The following is a 17,908-nucleotide window of genomic DNA, read 5'->3' on the forward strand; positions in this document are numbered from 1 at the left end:
ACCAAAATGTGTTTGTTGAGGATTTCTTATATGCTAGGTACTGTGGGTGTCAGAAACACTTAGATGATTTGGCTTGTGCCTAACAGACCAGCTTCACCTCCTGCCACCTTGACCCTCATTCTCATTCTCCATCCTTCCCACCTCCAGTCAGTCCTCACTACTCTACTCAAAGTCCTAGCAGGACAAAACAGAGCACATGGTGTGTGTGGTCCCGGGAGGGCAGTTCTCCTAGCTAAAGCAAAGCTCTGTCCTCGGAAGGCCAAGGAAGAGCAGTTAGCACCTTTCCCTACCTTTCTGCATTTCCCCTTTAAACACAACCATCCAGTGTCAGCATGCAGTTCCTTTAGCCTTAAAAGGACTTGCCTTCAGCTTTTCACTTGCTGGAGAAAGGACATTAGAGCAAAGATATTGCAAACAATGTCACTAGATACTAAGAGCTAAAAGCTAGAAGATGACGGACAAAGATCTCACTGACAAGCATTTGTTACTGTGAAAGTTGCTGAAGTCAGTTTATCCCTCTCATCTCTTCTCAGAATGTTACCCTTCCACCTCTTCATCCAGTGTAGATTATTATGGGGCAAGGAAGGTGCTGGAAGTGAGAGATGGAAGGAAACATAGATATAAATTTTCATGTTTTTGATTAGGCAATAGTTTCTTAGATACGATGCCAAACATACAAGCTTTACCAAAATCAAAAAAAAAGTTTGTGATTCAAAGGACAGCACCAAGAACATGAAAAGATAAACTACAGAATAGAAGATGTTATTTGAAAATCATATAACTGATAATGGTCTCATGTACAGAGTACCCTACAACTTAGAACTCTCACAACTCAACAATAAAAAGACTAATAACCCACTTTAAAATGAGCAAAGGATTTGAATTTCTCCAAAGAATATATGCAAATGGCAAATAAGCCAAGAAAAGATGCTCAACATCATTAGTAGTGAGGGAGCTGCAGCGCAAACTGCAATGAGATAGCACTTCACAACGACTAGAAAACTGTAATCAAAAAGACAGATAATCGCAAGTGTTAGCAAAGGTATGGAGAAATTGGAACCCTTATAAATTGCTGATAGTATAAGTCACTTCAGAAAGTGGTTAGTCACTTGGAAAATGGTATAGTCACTTTGGAAAACAACTTGGCACTTCCTCAAAAGGTGAACTTAGTTGTCATATGACCCAGCAATTCCACTCCTAGATATATGTCCAAGAGAAAACATACATTTGCACAAAAACTGGTACACAATATTTACAGCAACATTTCTAATAATAGCAAAACTGAAAACAACCCAAATGATGCCAACTCATAAGTGAATAAAGAAAATCTGATATAGCCATACAATGGAGTATTACTTATCCATAAAATGGAAGAAAGTACTGTGTGCTACAAAATGAGTGAACCTTGAAAACATTATGCTAACTGAAAGAAGCCAGACACAAAAGGCCACAGAGTACATGCTTCCATTTAAATGAAGTATCTAGAATAGGTATATCTATAGACAGTAGATTAGTGGTTGCCAGGGCCTAAGGCCTAGCGATCCAGAAAGATTTCTAACAGGATCAGCGTTTCTTTGGAGGATGATAAAAGTGTTGTGGAATTAGTGATAATGGCTTCACACATTTTTGAATATACTAAAACCCACGGAATTATACACTTTTAAAGGGTAAATCTATGATATGTAAATTATATTTCAGAAAAAGATCTGTTTGAACCAGAACTCATTACATGAAGTCTATTACTTAAGGACTGTGTCAGCCACCAGAGAGAGGAGAGATGAGTTTCTAAGAGCACTTATCCCACAGTTTTATACCCTTTCAGAGATGCTTCTTATCCAAGATCACAAACAACCCCAAACATTTAGAATAGGACAAATAGGGCCAAACATGTATGTAACCTCAGCTAAAATATATTAAATATTGGAAATAAGGGGGCATGAGACAATTACTTAGAAGAGATATTAAAGTGAGCAGATAAGATATGAGAATACAGGAGAAATGATATCGTAACTATTCAGTTTGCCTCTTTATCAAGTAGCCCTTTCCAAACCTTAAGTCCTCTCTTGGTTAATGTTTTCCTCCTGCAAACACAGTTTGTGACTAGGATCTATGGATATTCTTTTTCCTAAAATGATTTTCCAAGTCCCACATATTGAACAAGAAAATTTTAATAATTTTTCTCCTTCTGTTACTCTTTCAGGTGTTACCTCCAAACACAGGCTGTCTTTATATTGACAAGGATTGTTCAGCTATGTACTGCCATGAATCAAACAGTAATATATACTATCCTTTTCAAAAGTGTGAGCAGCTGAGAGCTGGCAGGTACATCATGAGGCATACTTCGGAGGTTATCTGTGAGGTTCTAGATCCTGAGGGAAACACTTTTCAGGTAAAGTGCACCTTTGGTATGGAGAGATAGCCTGTGGCTTTGCTTTTGAGATATTTCACACTACAAAGCTTCCATGTAGATTTTTACCTTAGTTGCCTTGGGATTAATTATCCACTTACTGCCAATACTTTGGGCAAGCAGTAATGAATGTCAATACATTTCCTTTGATTCTTAAGTATACTTTAATGGAGAATGTCAAGCCGAATAATTGGTGGGATAGAAATGTTAAGGCTAAATAAAAAATTAGAACAGAAAGGAAGAAACAGTAGCAGACATCTGAAAATAATGCCAACATGAAGAATGATGTGGCAATGGTCCTTATCCAAGTTGAAGTCAGAGCAAACACAAGACAGCAGGCAATTTTCTTTGAGTAGTCACAGAGTAAGATGGTAAGAAGGACACAGTAAGGTTGAAAGTGGGAAAGTGGACCAACATCCAAGCTGAGTGCCAAATCAAGAGCACAATCCTGCAGATGGCCAAACAGGAGCAGCTCCAATCTGTAGCTCCCAGCATGATTGATGCAGAAGATGGGAGATTTCTGCATTTCCAACTGAAGTATCTGGTTCATCTCACTGGGACCGGTTGGACAGTAGGTGCAGCCCACGGAGGGCAAGATGAAGCAGGGCAGGGCATCGCCTTACCCAGGAAGTACAAGGTGTCGGGGGATTTCCCGTTCCTAGCCAAGGGAAGCCATGACAGACTGTACCTGGAAAAACAGGACATTCCTGCCCAAATACTGTGCTTTTCCAATGGTCCTAGCAACCGACAGACAAGGAGATTCTCTCCCATGCCTGGCTTGGTGGGTCTCATGCCCATGGAGCCTTGCTGACTGCTAGCACAGCAGCCTGAGATCGAACTGCGAGGCAGCAGCCTGGCTGGGGGAGGGGCATCCACCATTACTGAGGCTTGAGTAGATTAACAAAGCAGCCAGGAAGCTTGAACTGGGCAAAGCCCACCGCAGCTCAGCAAGGCCTACTGCCTCTAGACTCCATCTCTGTGGGCAGGGCTTAGCTGAACAAAAGGCAGCAGACAACTTCTGCAGACTTAAACATCCTTGTCTGACAGCTCTGAAGAGAGCAGTGGTTCTCCCAAAATGGCACTTGAACTCTGAGAATGGACAGATTGCCTCCTCAAGTGGGTCCCTGACCCCTGTGTAGCCTAACTGGGAGACACCTCCCAGTAGGGGCCAACAGACACCTCAAATAGGCAGGTGCCCCTGTGGGACGAAGCTTCCAGAGGAAGGATCAGGCAGCAATATTTGCTGTTCTGCAATATTTGTTGTTCTGCAGCCTCCACTGGTGATACCTAGGCAAACAGGGTCTGGAGTGGACCTCCAGCATACTCCAACAGACCTGCAGTTGAGGGACCTGACTTTTAGAAGGAAAACTAACAAACAGAAAAGAATAGTATCAGCATCAACAAAAAGGACATCTACACCAAAACCCCATCTGTAGGTCACCAACATAAAAGACCAAAGGTAAATAAAACCACAAAGATGGGGAGAAACCAGAGCAGAAAAGCTGAAAATTCTAAAAATCAGAGTGCTTCTCTTCCAAAGGATTGCAGCTCCTCGCCAGCAACAGAACAAAGCTGGATGGAGACAGACTTTGACGAGTTGACAGAAGTAAGCTTCAGAAGGTCGGTAATAACAAACTTCTCTGAGCTAAAGGAACATGTTCAAACCCATCGCAAGGAAGCTAAAAACCTTGAAAAAAGCTTAGATGAATGGCTAACTAGAATAAACAGTGTAGAGAAGACATTAAATGACCTCATGGAGCTAAAAACCATGGCACGAGAACTTCATGACACATGCACAAGCTTCAATAGCTGATTTGATCAAGTGGAAGAAAGGGTATAAGTGATTGAAATCAAATTAATGAAATAAAGCGAGAAAAGAAATTTAGAGTAAAAAGAAACAAAGCCTCCAAGAAATATGGGAATATGTGAAAAGATGAAATCTATGTTTGATTGGTGGACCTGAAAGTGACGGAGAGAATGGAACCAAGTTGTAAAACACTCTTCAGGATATTATCCAGGAGAACTTTCCCAATCTAGCAAGGCAGGCCAACATTCAAATTCAGGAAATACAGAGAACATCACAAAGATTCTCCTCGAGAAAAGTATCCCCAAGACACATAGTGTCAAATTCACCAGGGATGAAATGAAGTAAAAAATGTTAATGGCAGCCAGAGAGATAGGTCGAGTTACCACAAAGGGAAGCCCATTAGACTAACAGCAGATCTCTCAGCAGAAACCCTGCAAGCCACAAGAGAGTGGGGGCCAATATTCAACATTTTGAAAGAAAAGAATTTTCAACCCAGAATTTCATATCCAGCCAAACTAAGCTTCATAAGTGAAGGAGAAATAAAATCCTTTACAGACAAGCAAATGCTGAGAGATTTTGTCACCACCAGGCCTGCCTTACAAGAGCACCCAAAGGAAGCACTAAACATGGAAAGAAACAACTGGTACCAGCTACTACAAAAACATGCCAAATTGTAAAGACCATCTATGCTATGAAGAAACTGCATCAATTAATGGGCAAAATAACCAGCTAACATCATAATGACAGGATCAAATTCACACATAACAATATTAACCTTAAATGTAAATGGGCTAAATGCCCCAATTAAAAGACATAGACTGGCAAATTGGATAAAGAGTCAAGACCTGACATCAGTGTGCTGTATTCGGGAGACCCACCTCATGTGCAAAGACACACATAGGCTCAAAATAAAGGGATGGAGGAAGATCTACCAAGCAAATGGAAAGAGAAAAAAAAGCAGGGGTTGCAGTCATAGTCTCTGATAAAACAGACTTTAAACCAACAAAGATCAAAAGAGACAAAGAAGGCCATCACATAATTGTAAAGGGATCAATTCAACAAGAAGAACTAACTATTCTAAATATATATGCACCCAATACAGGAGCAACCAGATTCATAAAGCAAGTCCTTAGAGACCTACAAAGAGACTTAGACTCCCACACAATAATATTGGGAGACTTTAACACCTCACTGTCAATATTAGACAGATCAACGAGACAGAAGATTGACAGGGATATCCAGGACTTGAACTCAGCTCTGCACCAGGCAGAACTAATAGACATCTACAGAACTCTCCACCCCAGATCAACAGAATATACGTTCTTCTCAGCACCACATCACACTTATTCTAAAATTGACCACATAATTGGAAGTAAAGCACTCCTCAGCAAATGTAAAAGAACAGAAATCACAACAAACTGTCTCTCAGACCACAGTGCAATCAAATTAGAGCTCAGGATTAAGAAACTCACTCAAAACCACACAACTACATGGAAACTTAACAACTTGTTCCTGAATGACTATGGGGTAAATAGCAAAATGAAGGCAGAAATAAAGATGTTCTTTGAAACCAATGAGAACAAAGACACAACGTACCAGAATACCTGGGACACATTTAAAGCAGTGTGTAGAGGGAAATTTGTAGCACTAAATGCCCATAAGAGAAAGCAGGAAATATCTAAAATCAGCACCCTAACATCACAATTAAAACAACTAGAGAAGCAAGAGCAAACAAATTCAAAAGCTAGCAGAAGACAAGAAATAACTAAGATCAGAGCAGAACTGAAAGAGATAGTGACACAAAAAACCCTTCAAAAAATCAATGAATTGCCAGGAGCTGGTTTTTTGAAAAGATCAGCAAAATTTTGATAGACCACTAGCAAGACTAATAAAGAAGAAAAGAGAGAAGAATCAAGTAGATGCAATAAAAAATGATAAAAGAGATATCACCACCGATCCCACAGAAATACAAACTACCATCAGAGAATACTATAAACACCTCTATGCAAATAAACTAGAAAATCTATAAGAAATGGCTAAATTCCTGGACACATACACCCTCCCAAGCCTAAACCAGGAAGAATTTGAATCTCTGAATAGACCAGTAACAGGCTCTGAAATTGAGGCAATAATTAATAGCCTACCAGCCAAAAAAAGTCCAGGACCAGACAAATTCACAGCCGAATTCTACCACAGGTACAAAGAGGAGCTGGTACCATTCCTTCTGAAACTATTCCAATCAATAGAAAAAGAGGGAATCCTCCCTAACTCATTTTAAGAGGCCAACATCATCCTGACACCAAAGCCTGGCAGAGACACAACAAAAAACGAGAATTTTAGATCAATATCCCTGATGAACATCAACGCGAAAATCCTCAATAAAATACTGGCAAACCGAATCCAGCCACACATCAAAACCTTATCCACCATGTTCAGATTGGCTTCATCCCCAGGATGCAAGGCTGGTTCAACATATGCAAATCATTAAACATAATCCATCACATGAACAGAACCAACAACAAAAACCACATGATTATCTCAATAGATGCAGAAAAGGCCTTCGAAAAAATTCAACAGCACTTCTTGCTAAAAACTCTCAATAAACTAGGTATTGATGGAACGTATATCAAAATCGTAAGAGCTATTTATGACAAACCCACAGCCAATATCATACTGAATGGGCAAAAACTGGAAGCATTCCCTTTGAAAACCAGCACAAGACAAGGATGCCCGCTCTCACCACTCCTATTCAACATAGTGTTGGAAGTTCTGGCCAGGGCAATCAAGCAAGAGAAGGAAATAAAGGGTATTCAGTTAGGAAAAGAGGAAGTCAAATTGTCCCTGTTTGCAGACGACATGATTGTATATTTAGAAAACCCCATCGTCTCAGCCCAAAATCTCCTCAAGCTGATAAGCAACTTCAGCAAACCTCAGGATACAAAATAAATGTGCAAAAATCACAAGCATTCCTATACATCAATAACAGACAGAGAGCCAACTCATGAGTGAACTCTCATTCACAATTGCTACAAAGAGAATAAAATACCTAGGAATCCAACTTACAAGGGATGTGAAGGACCTCTTAAAGGAGAACTACAAACCACTGCTCAGTGAAATAAAAGAGGACACAAACAAATGGAAGAACATTCCATGCTCATGGATAGGAAGAATCAATATTGTGAAAATGGCCATACTGCCCAAGGTAATTTATACATTCATTGCCATCCCCATCAAGCTACCAATGACTTTCTTCACAGAATTGGAAAAAAACTACTTTAAAGTTCATATGGAACCAAGAAAGAGCCCGCATTGCCAAGTCAATCCTAAGCCAAAAGAACAAAGCTGGAGGCACCATGCTACCTGACTTCAAACTATACTACAAGGCTTCAGTAACCAAAACAGCATGGTACTGGTACCAAAACAGAGATATAGACCAATGGAACAGAACAGAGGCCTCAGAAATAACACCACACATCTACAACCATCTGTTCTTTGACAAGCCTGTCAAAAACAAGAAATGGGGAAAGGATTCCCTATTTAATAAATGGTGCTGGGAAAACTGGCTAGCCATATGCAGAAAGCTGAAACTGGATCCCTTCCTTACACCTTATACAAAAATTAATTCAAGATGGATTAAAGACTCACATGTTAGACCTAAAACCATAAAAACCCTAGAAGAGAACCTAGGCAATACCATTCAGGACATAGGCATGAGAAAGCACTTCATGACTAAAACACCAAAAGCAATGGCAACAAAAGCCAAAATAGACAAATGAGATCTAATTAAACTAAAGAGCCTCTGTACAGCAAAAGAAACTACCATCAGAGTGAACAGGCAACCTACAGAATGGGAAAAAAATTTTGCAATCTACCCATCTGACAAAGGGCTAATCTACAAAGAATCTACAAAGAACTTAAACAAATTTACAAGAAAAAAACAACCCCATCAAAAAGTGGGCAAAGGATATGAAAAGACACTTCTCAAAAGAAGACATTTATGCAGCCAACAGACACATGAAAAAATGTTCATCATCATGGTCGTCAGAGAAATACAAATCACAACCACAATGAGATACCATCACACGCCAGTTAGAATGGCAATCATTAAAAAGTCAGGAAACAACAGGTGCTGGAGAGGATGTGGAGGAATAGGAACGCTTTTACACTGTTGGCGGAAGTGTAAATTACCTCAACCATTGTGGAAGACAGTGTGGTGATTCCTCAGGGACCTAGAACCAGAAATACCATTTGACCCAGCAATCCCATTACTTGGTATATACCCAAAGGATTCTAAATCATGCTGCTATAAAGACACATGCACATGTATGTTTACTGCTGCACTAATAACAATAGCAAAGACTTGGAACCAACCCAAATGTCCATCAATGATAGACTGGATTAAAAAAATGTGGCACATATACACCATGGAATACTATGCATCCATAAAAAAGGATGAGTTCATGTCTTTGCATGGACATGGAAGCTGGAAACCATCATTCTCAGCAAACTGTCACAAGGACAGAAAACCAAACACCACATGTTCTCACTCATAGATGGGAATTGAACGATGAGAACACTTGGACACAGGGTGGGGAACATCACACATGGTTGCCTGTCAGAGGGTGGGAGGCTGGGGGATGGATAGCATTAGGAGAAATACCTAATGTAAATGATGGGTTGATGAGTGCAGCAAACCAACATGGCACATGTATACCTATGTATCAAACCTGCATGTTGTGTACATGTACCCTAGAACTTAAAGTATAATAATAATAATAATAAAAGAACACAATCCTATTCACAATAGCCACCAAAAAATAAAATACCTAAGAATACAGCTAACCAGGGAGGTGAAAGTTCTCTACACTAAGAATTACAAAACATTGATAAGAGAAATCAGAGATGACACAACCAAATGGGAAAACATTCCATGATCATGGATAGGAAGAATCAATAGTGTTAAAATGGCCATACTGCCCAAAGCAATTTACAGATTCAAGGCTATTTCTATCACAGTACCAATGACATTCTTCACAGAATTAGAAAAAGCTATTCTAAAATTCACATGGAACCAAAAAAAAGAGCCCAAATAGCCAAAGCAATCCTAAGCAAAAGGAACAAAGGTTGAGGCATCACATTACCCAACTTCAGCTGTACTACAGGGCTACAATAACCAAAATAGCATGATACCAGTACTAAAACAGACACACAGACCAATGGAACCAAATAAAGAGCCCAGATATAAAGTTGCACACCTACAATCATCTGATCTTCAACAAAACCAACAAAACAAGCAATGAGGAAAGGACTCCCTAGTCAATAAATGGTACTGGGATAAATGGATAGCTATATGCAGAAGGTTGAAACTAGACCCCTTCCTTAAACCATATACAACAATTGTCTCAAGATGTATTAAAGACTTAAATGTAAAACCTAAACTACAAAAACCCTTGAAGAAAACCCAGAAAATACCATTCTGGTCACAGACTCTGGCAAAGATATCATGGCAAAGACACCAAAAGCAATTGCAACAAAAGCAAAAACTGACAAATGGGACCTAATTAAACTAAAAAGCTTCTGTACAGCAAAAGAAACTATCAACAGACTAAACAGACAACCTACAGAATGTGAGAAAATATTTGCTTCTTTGTCTTTCAACACCAAGACTATCCCCTCACCTCTAGGTCAGGAATTGGCAAACGATGGCCACTTGTTTATCTATAGCCCATGAACTAAAAAGAGTTTCATATATGCTTCAATTGTTTTTGAAAAAACAAAAGAAGAAGACACAATAAAATTATAGGAAATACAAATTTCAATGTCGTTTTATAAAGTTTTATTGGAACACAGTCATGCTCATTTGTTTACATACTGTCTATGGCTGCTTTGCAGAATAATGGCAGAGTTGAGTAGTTGGTAACAGAGAATGTATGGCCTGCAAACTCAAACTCTAAAATATTTACTATCGTGCCTGTGACAAAAAAGATTTGCGAACCATTGCTCTAGGCATTTATCTTTTTTTTTTTTTTTTACTTCTCATTCAACAGTGAAATTTTGTCTATCAGCTAGTAGGTATGAAGTTATTTTTTAGATTTGGAGTTATACAACAGAATTCCTAACTTTGTTTTGATATGTAGATAAGCCCTGATCCAGCTTATTTTTTCTTTGCTAAGTAACTGAAACTCTTCACAGCATGAGTTCAAACTGACAAATTTCAATTTACAACAAATTGAAGTAGAAACTTAAAGCTCAAAACCTTCTAGGCCAAGCATTTTTCTGGGCATTGATACTCCTCTTGGGCACCCCCTTCAGTGGTCTTGCAGCATGAATCACACCCCTTCCTGGAGAGACCCATGCCATATTTAGACAGTAATAAAGGACTAGAACATTTTTTCTCATATTCATAGTAAATCTGTTTCCCTATGTATTCTACCCATGAGCCACAACTCTGTGTTTGAAATCCCAGATTATAAGCCTCTTCCATGCAAATGTCCTTCCAAATAATTCAAGACAACTATTGCATGAGTACCCATTCCTCCATGTTTAAATTCCCAATTCCTTGAACTTATCTTCACAGTATGAGGTTTGGAGTAGCTTCCCCATCCTATTCACTTCATTCTGAATATGTTTCAGGCTGTGTTCCTGTTCTAGGTGTTATTTATAAGTAGAGTTATGCTGCTAGGTTTTTACTTTTATTATGCAGTCTCTACTTAGTAAACAATACCTTGCAAATAAACATCTCCAATTTTCTGAGTAAACCCACCAAATCACCTGTTTTCTCAAATTGGATCAGCAGAAGTATAAGCATTATGACTTTCTTTTCTTTTAGTTGCTTACATACTTTATCCCTTAGGTCATGGTTGATGGTAGCATATCAACTATATTACCTGAAAAAAAACTGGAAGATGATTTAAATGAAAAAACTGAGGGCTATGATAGTCTGTCCTCTATGCACCTTGAAAAGAATCATCAGCAAATCTATGGTGAACATGTCCCCAGGTAAAATAATAATACTATAATTTTACTTTTAATTCTAAGTTCAAGGAGCATTTTAACTGAATACTTGAAGTTATTATAATTTTATTTCTTCAAATAGGTTTTTTGTTATGTATGCTGATGGATCAGGAATGGAACTTCTTCGAGACAGTGACGTAGAAGAATATCTATCTTTGGCATATAAAGAATCAAATACTGTTGTTCTCCAAGAGCCAGTGCAGGAACAGCCAGGTAGAGGACCCATACTGTCTGGAATGCATGGTGTCTCTTCGCCAATTCTCATCCTCCTTACTATCCAGTCTATCTTCACGTCATCTTACTTTTTCTGCTTTGCTCACTTTTCTGCTCTACTTTGGAAAGTAGAGCAGAAATAAGTTGACATGAATAAGTCATGTCAACTTATTTATATAGCTACTTGAATTTAGGTGTATATCAAGATATATCTGAGCACCAATCTGCGTGTTAGGTATGTACCAAAGTTCTGATTTATGAGTTCATTTCATCTTGGTAAGAAAAAACAAAGAACAGTGAGATATCTCTTGTAAATTCATTTTTTTGTCATTTTGAAGATGTTGCTTTGATGAAATTGATAGGTGAGTTATAATGCCAACCTGAAATACCTGATAAGTTATATAATCTATATTCATTGGGTACTTATGTTGTTTTCATCAACTTCAAAGAAATTGGTGTGTTGCCAGAGGTTAGAGATACATATCACATTGAGAACCATCCAATATATGTAATATGTGTATTTAAATATAGATATAAGTCTACATATTATCTGCATACAGAACCTATGTGCTGTGCCTAGGTTTATATGTTTGTGTGTGTGTGTGTGTTATTTCATCTTTTCTCTGTGTTTTGGGATACATTTTGTGTGCATTTATAAATATGCCTGCATTTCTGTGCCCTTATAACTTTTAGTGTATCAATGCACATGTGCATGAAATTAATACACCTTGCTCTTTGTGAATATGGAACATGGGGGACTCTGACTGACCGTCAGTCAGTGTGGTGCATGTATGGAACTGTGGGAGAATAAGAATTCATCTCACATTGGTTTGTTAGTCATTTATCTAGCCTCTACTTGGCAAACCACCATGTACTAAACACTGGCTGGGTGTTAGGAATACAATGGTAAACTAAAACAGGCATGGACCCTGTTTCAGTGAAGCTTTTAGGTTACTGGGAGAGATAGATGTTAATTATAAAGTCACACAACTGTATGATTATAACTTGGGATAAGGTCTATGAGGGAGAAGAACATAGCTCTATGAGAGAATCTAACACAAGAAACTGACATAGTCAAGAAGACTTCCCTGAAGACACCTGAGTCAAGAGCTAGTGGGTAGGTAATGGTTAATTAAGGTAAGAGAGAGAGCTTTCTTGGAAAAGAAAACATAAAGGAGAAAGCATAAAGCATTGGAAAACACGGGTTGGGGGAAAGGCCAAAGTAGCTGAAGCACAGAGGGGAAGAACAGTACAAGTTGAGGTAGGGGCAAAAGAATGTTAAGGACCATATTTTATCTCATGAGTGATGTGAAGGCAAAAAAGAGTTTTCATCATGGACTAACATAATCAGTCACCCTGACTGCAAGGGAAGGTTCATTCACAGAGTATATATAGGTGGCAAAGCCAGTTGTTGCTGTAGTCTAGAGCAGGATCTTTTTGAGGCACATAAAGTAGGGTTCACAGAGAGGGAAAAAGATGGACTCAACAAGTTTATTGGGAGAACTGACAGAACTTGTATGTGATTGGTGAGGGACAGTGAGGTGTCAATGAATACTTCCAGGTCATCTAAATCCAGTCTCTAGGTGTCACAGTGACTAAAAGCTTCATTCTTCTTATTTGATTGTAAGGTTCCTAAGTATAGTCATTGTGTCTCATTAGTCTTTCATGTCTAAGTCTGTTCAAAAAGAGCTTGTTGAATTTAGTCAATGCATTTTCATTTTCTCTGAGTACTTTTGATGGGTAATGGTCTTCTGACAACTTTCTCTGAACCAGGCACCCTGACCATCACAGTCCTTCGCCCTTTCCATGAAGCATCACCGTGGCTAATAAAAAAGGAAGATACAATTGTCCCTCCTAATCTCCAGTCAAGGTCATGGGAAACATTTCCCTCAGTTGAGGTATATAATTTCTTCTAAAAAGTCATTATATTAGCGTATACATCCATCCAAGGGCAGTGGACCAGAGTCTTAGGTCTCCTCCCATATATTCATATATTTTCATTCTTATGTCAATTGTTAATGTGCTCAAGGAGTTTTATATTTGAAGATTCTAACATTTGTAGATGGGGCAACAACATTTTAGAGGAATACTCCTGGCTAGCTCATTTCAGTTTCATTTCTTTTAACCTGTATTGCAGGCTTGAACATCTTCCTATAATATGCAAACATGCTTTCTGAGTAAACCAGGTTACACCTCTGTCATGGAATTACCGATATTATGTCATACAGAAATCTGTCCTTCTATCATTTCTTATTTGTTAATTTTAACACACAATTTTGTGCCTTTTACTCTCCCTTTTTTCTTCATATATTAAAAATGCACAAACTGACCATCTAAGAATAATATGAAGGATTATATGCATATTTGCAATTGCAGTGTTAGAAAGTAAACATTGTAATTATGTCAGTTAAGAGAAGCTCCAGCTAAATTTTTTTTAAAAAAATAAAATATCTTGGGTAAGAATCAATGAAGTCCTGCATCTTGCGTAATTTACCATTTCATTTTACAAGCAATTTATGTCACATGTCCAACATATTGTCAGGTGTTAAATAATTAAATCAGTGAAGCTATTGATAGTATGATCAGAGATTGATAGTAGTGTTAATTGAGATAATGTTTTTGATTGTCATCATTTTTGCCGTCCTACACTAAACCTTGTAATAGCAAACGCAGATGATGAATATTTAAGATTACAATAACCTCCTAGCCCTGTGGTTAAATTAGGTGGCTGTAGTCAACACGGTAAGATGAAGGTGACTTGAATTCTGGTCCTGATTCTACCCCTTATTAATGTGGGATCTTGGACAAGTCACACTGGGTCTCCATTTCCTTCTCTGAAAATTAGGAGGTCACACCAAATGGCACACTAAGGCTATATCCAAATTGTAAGTACTACATGATGACAAAGGGTATGCCACATCTAATATTACTGAAGGAAGTTTATTCTCATCCTCCGAAATGCTTATGCTCTGACCTGGTAGGAGTGGCACAGGCCTGCAAAGCCCCTAAGTGGCTGTCACTGGCCAGGCCTTTTGAAATGAAGCACATCCAGCACACCTGAGGACATAGTAGGGCAGCAAAGCACACCATTCCTGAAAATCCATCACAAGTATAACATATAGTGTGAGTTTACTCTAAGGTAGATTTTTCTGCCCCAGAGATCCTCAGACTCTGGAGGCATGCTTAATCTAGATTAAGCTCAAAGATGGCCCAGATCTATGGAATTATTTCTCTCACAAAGAATCTTTTTAGGTCAAAATGAACACAGAACCAGAAAGTGAAAGACTGCTCAGTTCCAAATGTCTTCAGCTATTTGTGGGTACTAAGAAATAGCCACATCCATTTGTCATAAGCTAGACTGCTATTACATTGCTTAGGACTCTTCTACATCCTACCCAGGACACCATGCAACAGAATTTTAAAATATCCAGTATCTTGGTAACATAAATAAAAAGGAAAGCATGCCCAGTTGTTATCGATTTTCCTTATATTTGCAGAACTTTTTGAGGTTAAGGATTTTTTTTTTCACCACTGTGTCCCTAAAAAGTTATTATGATATCTACATAATAAATGAACAGTTAAAAAAATTTGAATATGAAAACATTCTGATTTCTTTGGTGGTTTTATTGCTTTGTTTCGTTAACAGAAAAAAACTCCAGGACCTCCGTTTGGCACTCAGATTTGGAAAGGCCTTTGCATTGAGTCCAAACAGCTAGTGAGTGCCCCGGGTGCCATACTCAAGAGCCCCAGTGTGCTACAGATGCGACAATTCATTCAGCATGAGGTCATAAAGAATGAGGTGAAACTGAGGCTGCAGGTTTCCCTTAAGGTAATGGAATCTAGGTAACCTGACCCAAAAGAATCAAAAACAGCAATCATTGCTCTTGGTTTCCTAAGAAACCTGAAATTATGTAATTCTACCAATATTTATCTAGTGCAACACATGGATGTCAGTCTTTCAGAGTAGAGGGTTGAGAGGTAGAAAATATTTAATGGTTCCCATGAGGTGTAGAAATTATTAAGAAGCCCCAAAGACGTTGAAAAAGTAAGAATTTTTTGTAAGTGATTACTATATAGAGCCCTCCATCTTTGTCACTGTATAGAAAACGTAGTGACCACTGGAAAAAGACAGAACCACATATTAATATATTTGTCCATGAAGGAAAAGGCTTTGGAAGCAGTCTAAGAATTTGTAAATATATAGTTGATTGTATGATCATGTCTATAACATCTCAAGCTTGTTAACTCCCTCAGTACAGGGATTATATGTGTTTTATTTATGGTTATATACCTAGCACCTGGCACAGAGCAGGGTATTATTAGTTATGGAAATGGATCAAATACACATGAAAAAAATAAAGTACGTTTCTCTTGGAAGCAAAGACATGAACTAGGCAAATTCCATTTACAGATAAAATAAAAAAAACTATAGCTGAAAGGATCGTACACATCATCTAACCCAACTCTGTCCATTTTATTGATGAGGACACTTGAAGGCACAGTTAGAAACAGGCAGTTCTATCCTGTGGCCCTTAAAGCTTTGCTTTTGCACTTTTCAGGTTTTTCCTATTAACGTATTAAGAAAAAGTATTTTCAGATTGTTTGACTAGTAAACAGTTAATGAGCATTGTAAGCCTATATATTCTTCATTTTTTGTAATATTTCAAGTTGATGACCATTTTTGTATCTCGCTCTTCCTAATTCGTAGTTTTTGTCTATCTATTTTATTCTGCTGATTTAGGATTACATAAACCATATTCTAAAGAAAGAAGATGAGCTGCAGGAAATGATGGTTAAAGATTCCAGAACTGAGGAGGAGAGAGAAAATGCTGCTGATCTCCTCAAGCTGGTTATGGTGAGAAAATGCCTTGTATACCTGTGTTCTTACTATTGTTTCAATATTAAATGTTTTAAGACAAGATATAGTAAGAAATAGCTGCTTCTGCCACTTCCATGAAGCATTTGCTCCCTCCTCATAATTTTCAATTTTTGTGGAAATCCATTTCTCTATATATTGCATTTTCCAAATACATTTTAGGCTCTTCCTTCACAAATAATTCTGAAGGCCCTTAAATAAAACTTTTTATTGTGTTCAAAAGAAATTGATATTTACTGAAATGCTGAATGAACTAATGAATGAAATAGGAAAGAAGAAGAAAAAGGAATTTTTACAACTTAAAATCATTTCCATTTTTAGACATTTGTTAAGTAGAAGGAATGACCTACAAAAATTAATTTTTATTTTATTTTATTGTTATTATACTTTAAGTTTTCGGGTAAATGTGCACAACGTGCAGGTTTGTTACATACGTATACATGTGCCATGTTGGTGTGCTGCACCCATTAACTCTTCATTTAGAATTAGGTATATCTCCTAATGCTATCCCTCCCCCCTCCCCCCACCCCACAACAGTCCCCGGAGTGTGATATTCCCCTTCCTGTGTCCATGTGTTCTCATTGTTCAGTTCCCATCTATGAGTGACAACATGCGGTGCTTGGTTTTTTGTCCTTGCCATAGTTTGCTGAGAATGATGGTTTCCAGTTTCATCCATGTCCCTACAAAGGACATGAACTCATCATTTTTTATGGCTCCATAGTATTCCATGGTGTATATGTGCCACATTTTCTTAATCCAGTCTATCGGTGTTGGACATTTAGGTTGGTTCCAAGTCTTTGCTATTGCGAATAGTGCCACAATAAACATACGTGTGCATGTGTCTTTATAGCAGCATGATTTATAGTCCTTTGGGTATATACCCAGAAATGGGATGGCTGGGTCAAATGGTATTTCTAGTTCTAGATCCCTGAGGAATCGCCACACTGACTTCCACAATGGTTGAACTAGTTTACAGTCCCACCAACAGTGTAAAAGTGTTCCTATTTCTCCACGTCCTCTCCAGCACCTGTTGTTTCCTGACTTTTTAATGATGGCCATTCTAACTGGTGTGAGATGGTATCTCATTGAGGTTTTGATTTGCATTTCTCTGATGGTCAGTGATGATGAGCATTTTTTCATGTGTCTTTTGGCTGCATAAATGTCTTCTTTTGAGAAGTGTCTGTTCATGTCCTTCGCCCACTTTTTGATGGGGTTGTTTGTTTTTTTCTTGTAAATTTGTTTGAGTTCATTGTAGATTCTGGATATTAGCCCTTTGTCAGATGAGTAGATTGCAAAAATTTTCTCCCATTCTGTAGGTTGCCTGTTCACTCTGATGGTAGTTTCTTTTGCTGTGCAGAAGCTCTTTAGTTTAATTAGATCCCATTTGTCAATTTTGGCTTTTGTGGCCATTGCTTTTGGTGTTTTAGACATGAAGTCCTTGCCCATGCCTATGTCCTGAATGGTATTGCCTAGGATTTCTTGTAGGGTTTTTATGGTTTTAGGTCTAACATGTAAGTCTTTAATCCATCTTGAATTAATTTTTGTATAAGGTGTAAGGAAGGGATCCAGTTTCAGCTTTCTACATATGGCT

The 17,908-nt window shown here is 38.2% G+C and overlaps 1 protein-coding gene across 1 annotated transcript in view; it reads left to right on the forward strand.

Annotated features, from left to right (window-relative positions):
* SPAG17 (sperm associated antigen 17) overlaps positions 1 to 17,908 on the forward strand; it is a 238,369-nt gene that overhangs the window by 182,389 nt on the left and 38,072 nt on the right. Inside the window, exons 32-37 of the mRNA XM_030824766.1 lie at positions 2,201 to 2,389; positions 11,068 to 11,213; positions 11,311 to 11,441; positions 13,215 to 13,339; positions 15,088 to 15,270; positions 16,183 to 16,296. Coding sequence (XP_030680626.1) covers positions 2,201 to 2,389; positions 11,068 to 11,213; positions 11,311 to 11,441; positions 13,215 to 13,339; positions 15,088 to 15,270; positions 16,183 to 16,296 — 888 coding nt within the window. The remainder of the gene's footprint in view (positions 1 to 2,200; positions 2,390 to 11,067; positions 11,214 to 11,310; positions 11,442 to 13,214; positions 13,340 to 15,087; positions 15,271 to 16,182; positions 16,297 to 17,908) is intronic.

This window comes from Nomascus leucogenys, chromosome 12 (assembly GCF_006542625.1).
Source record: "Nomascus leucogenys isolate Asia chromosome 12, Asia_NLE_v1, whole genome shotgun sequence".
NCBI classification, from domain to species: domain Eukaryota; kingdom Metazoa; phylum Chordata; class Mammalia; order Primates; family Hylobatidae; genus Nomascus; species Nomascus leucogenys.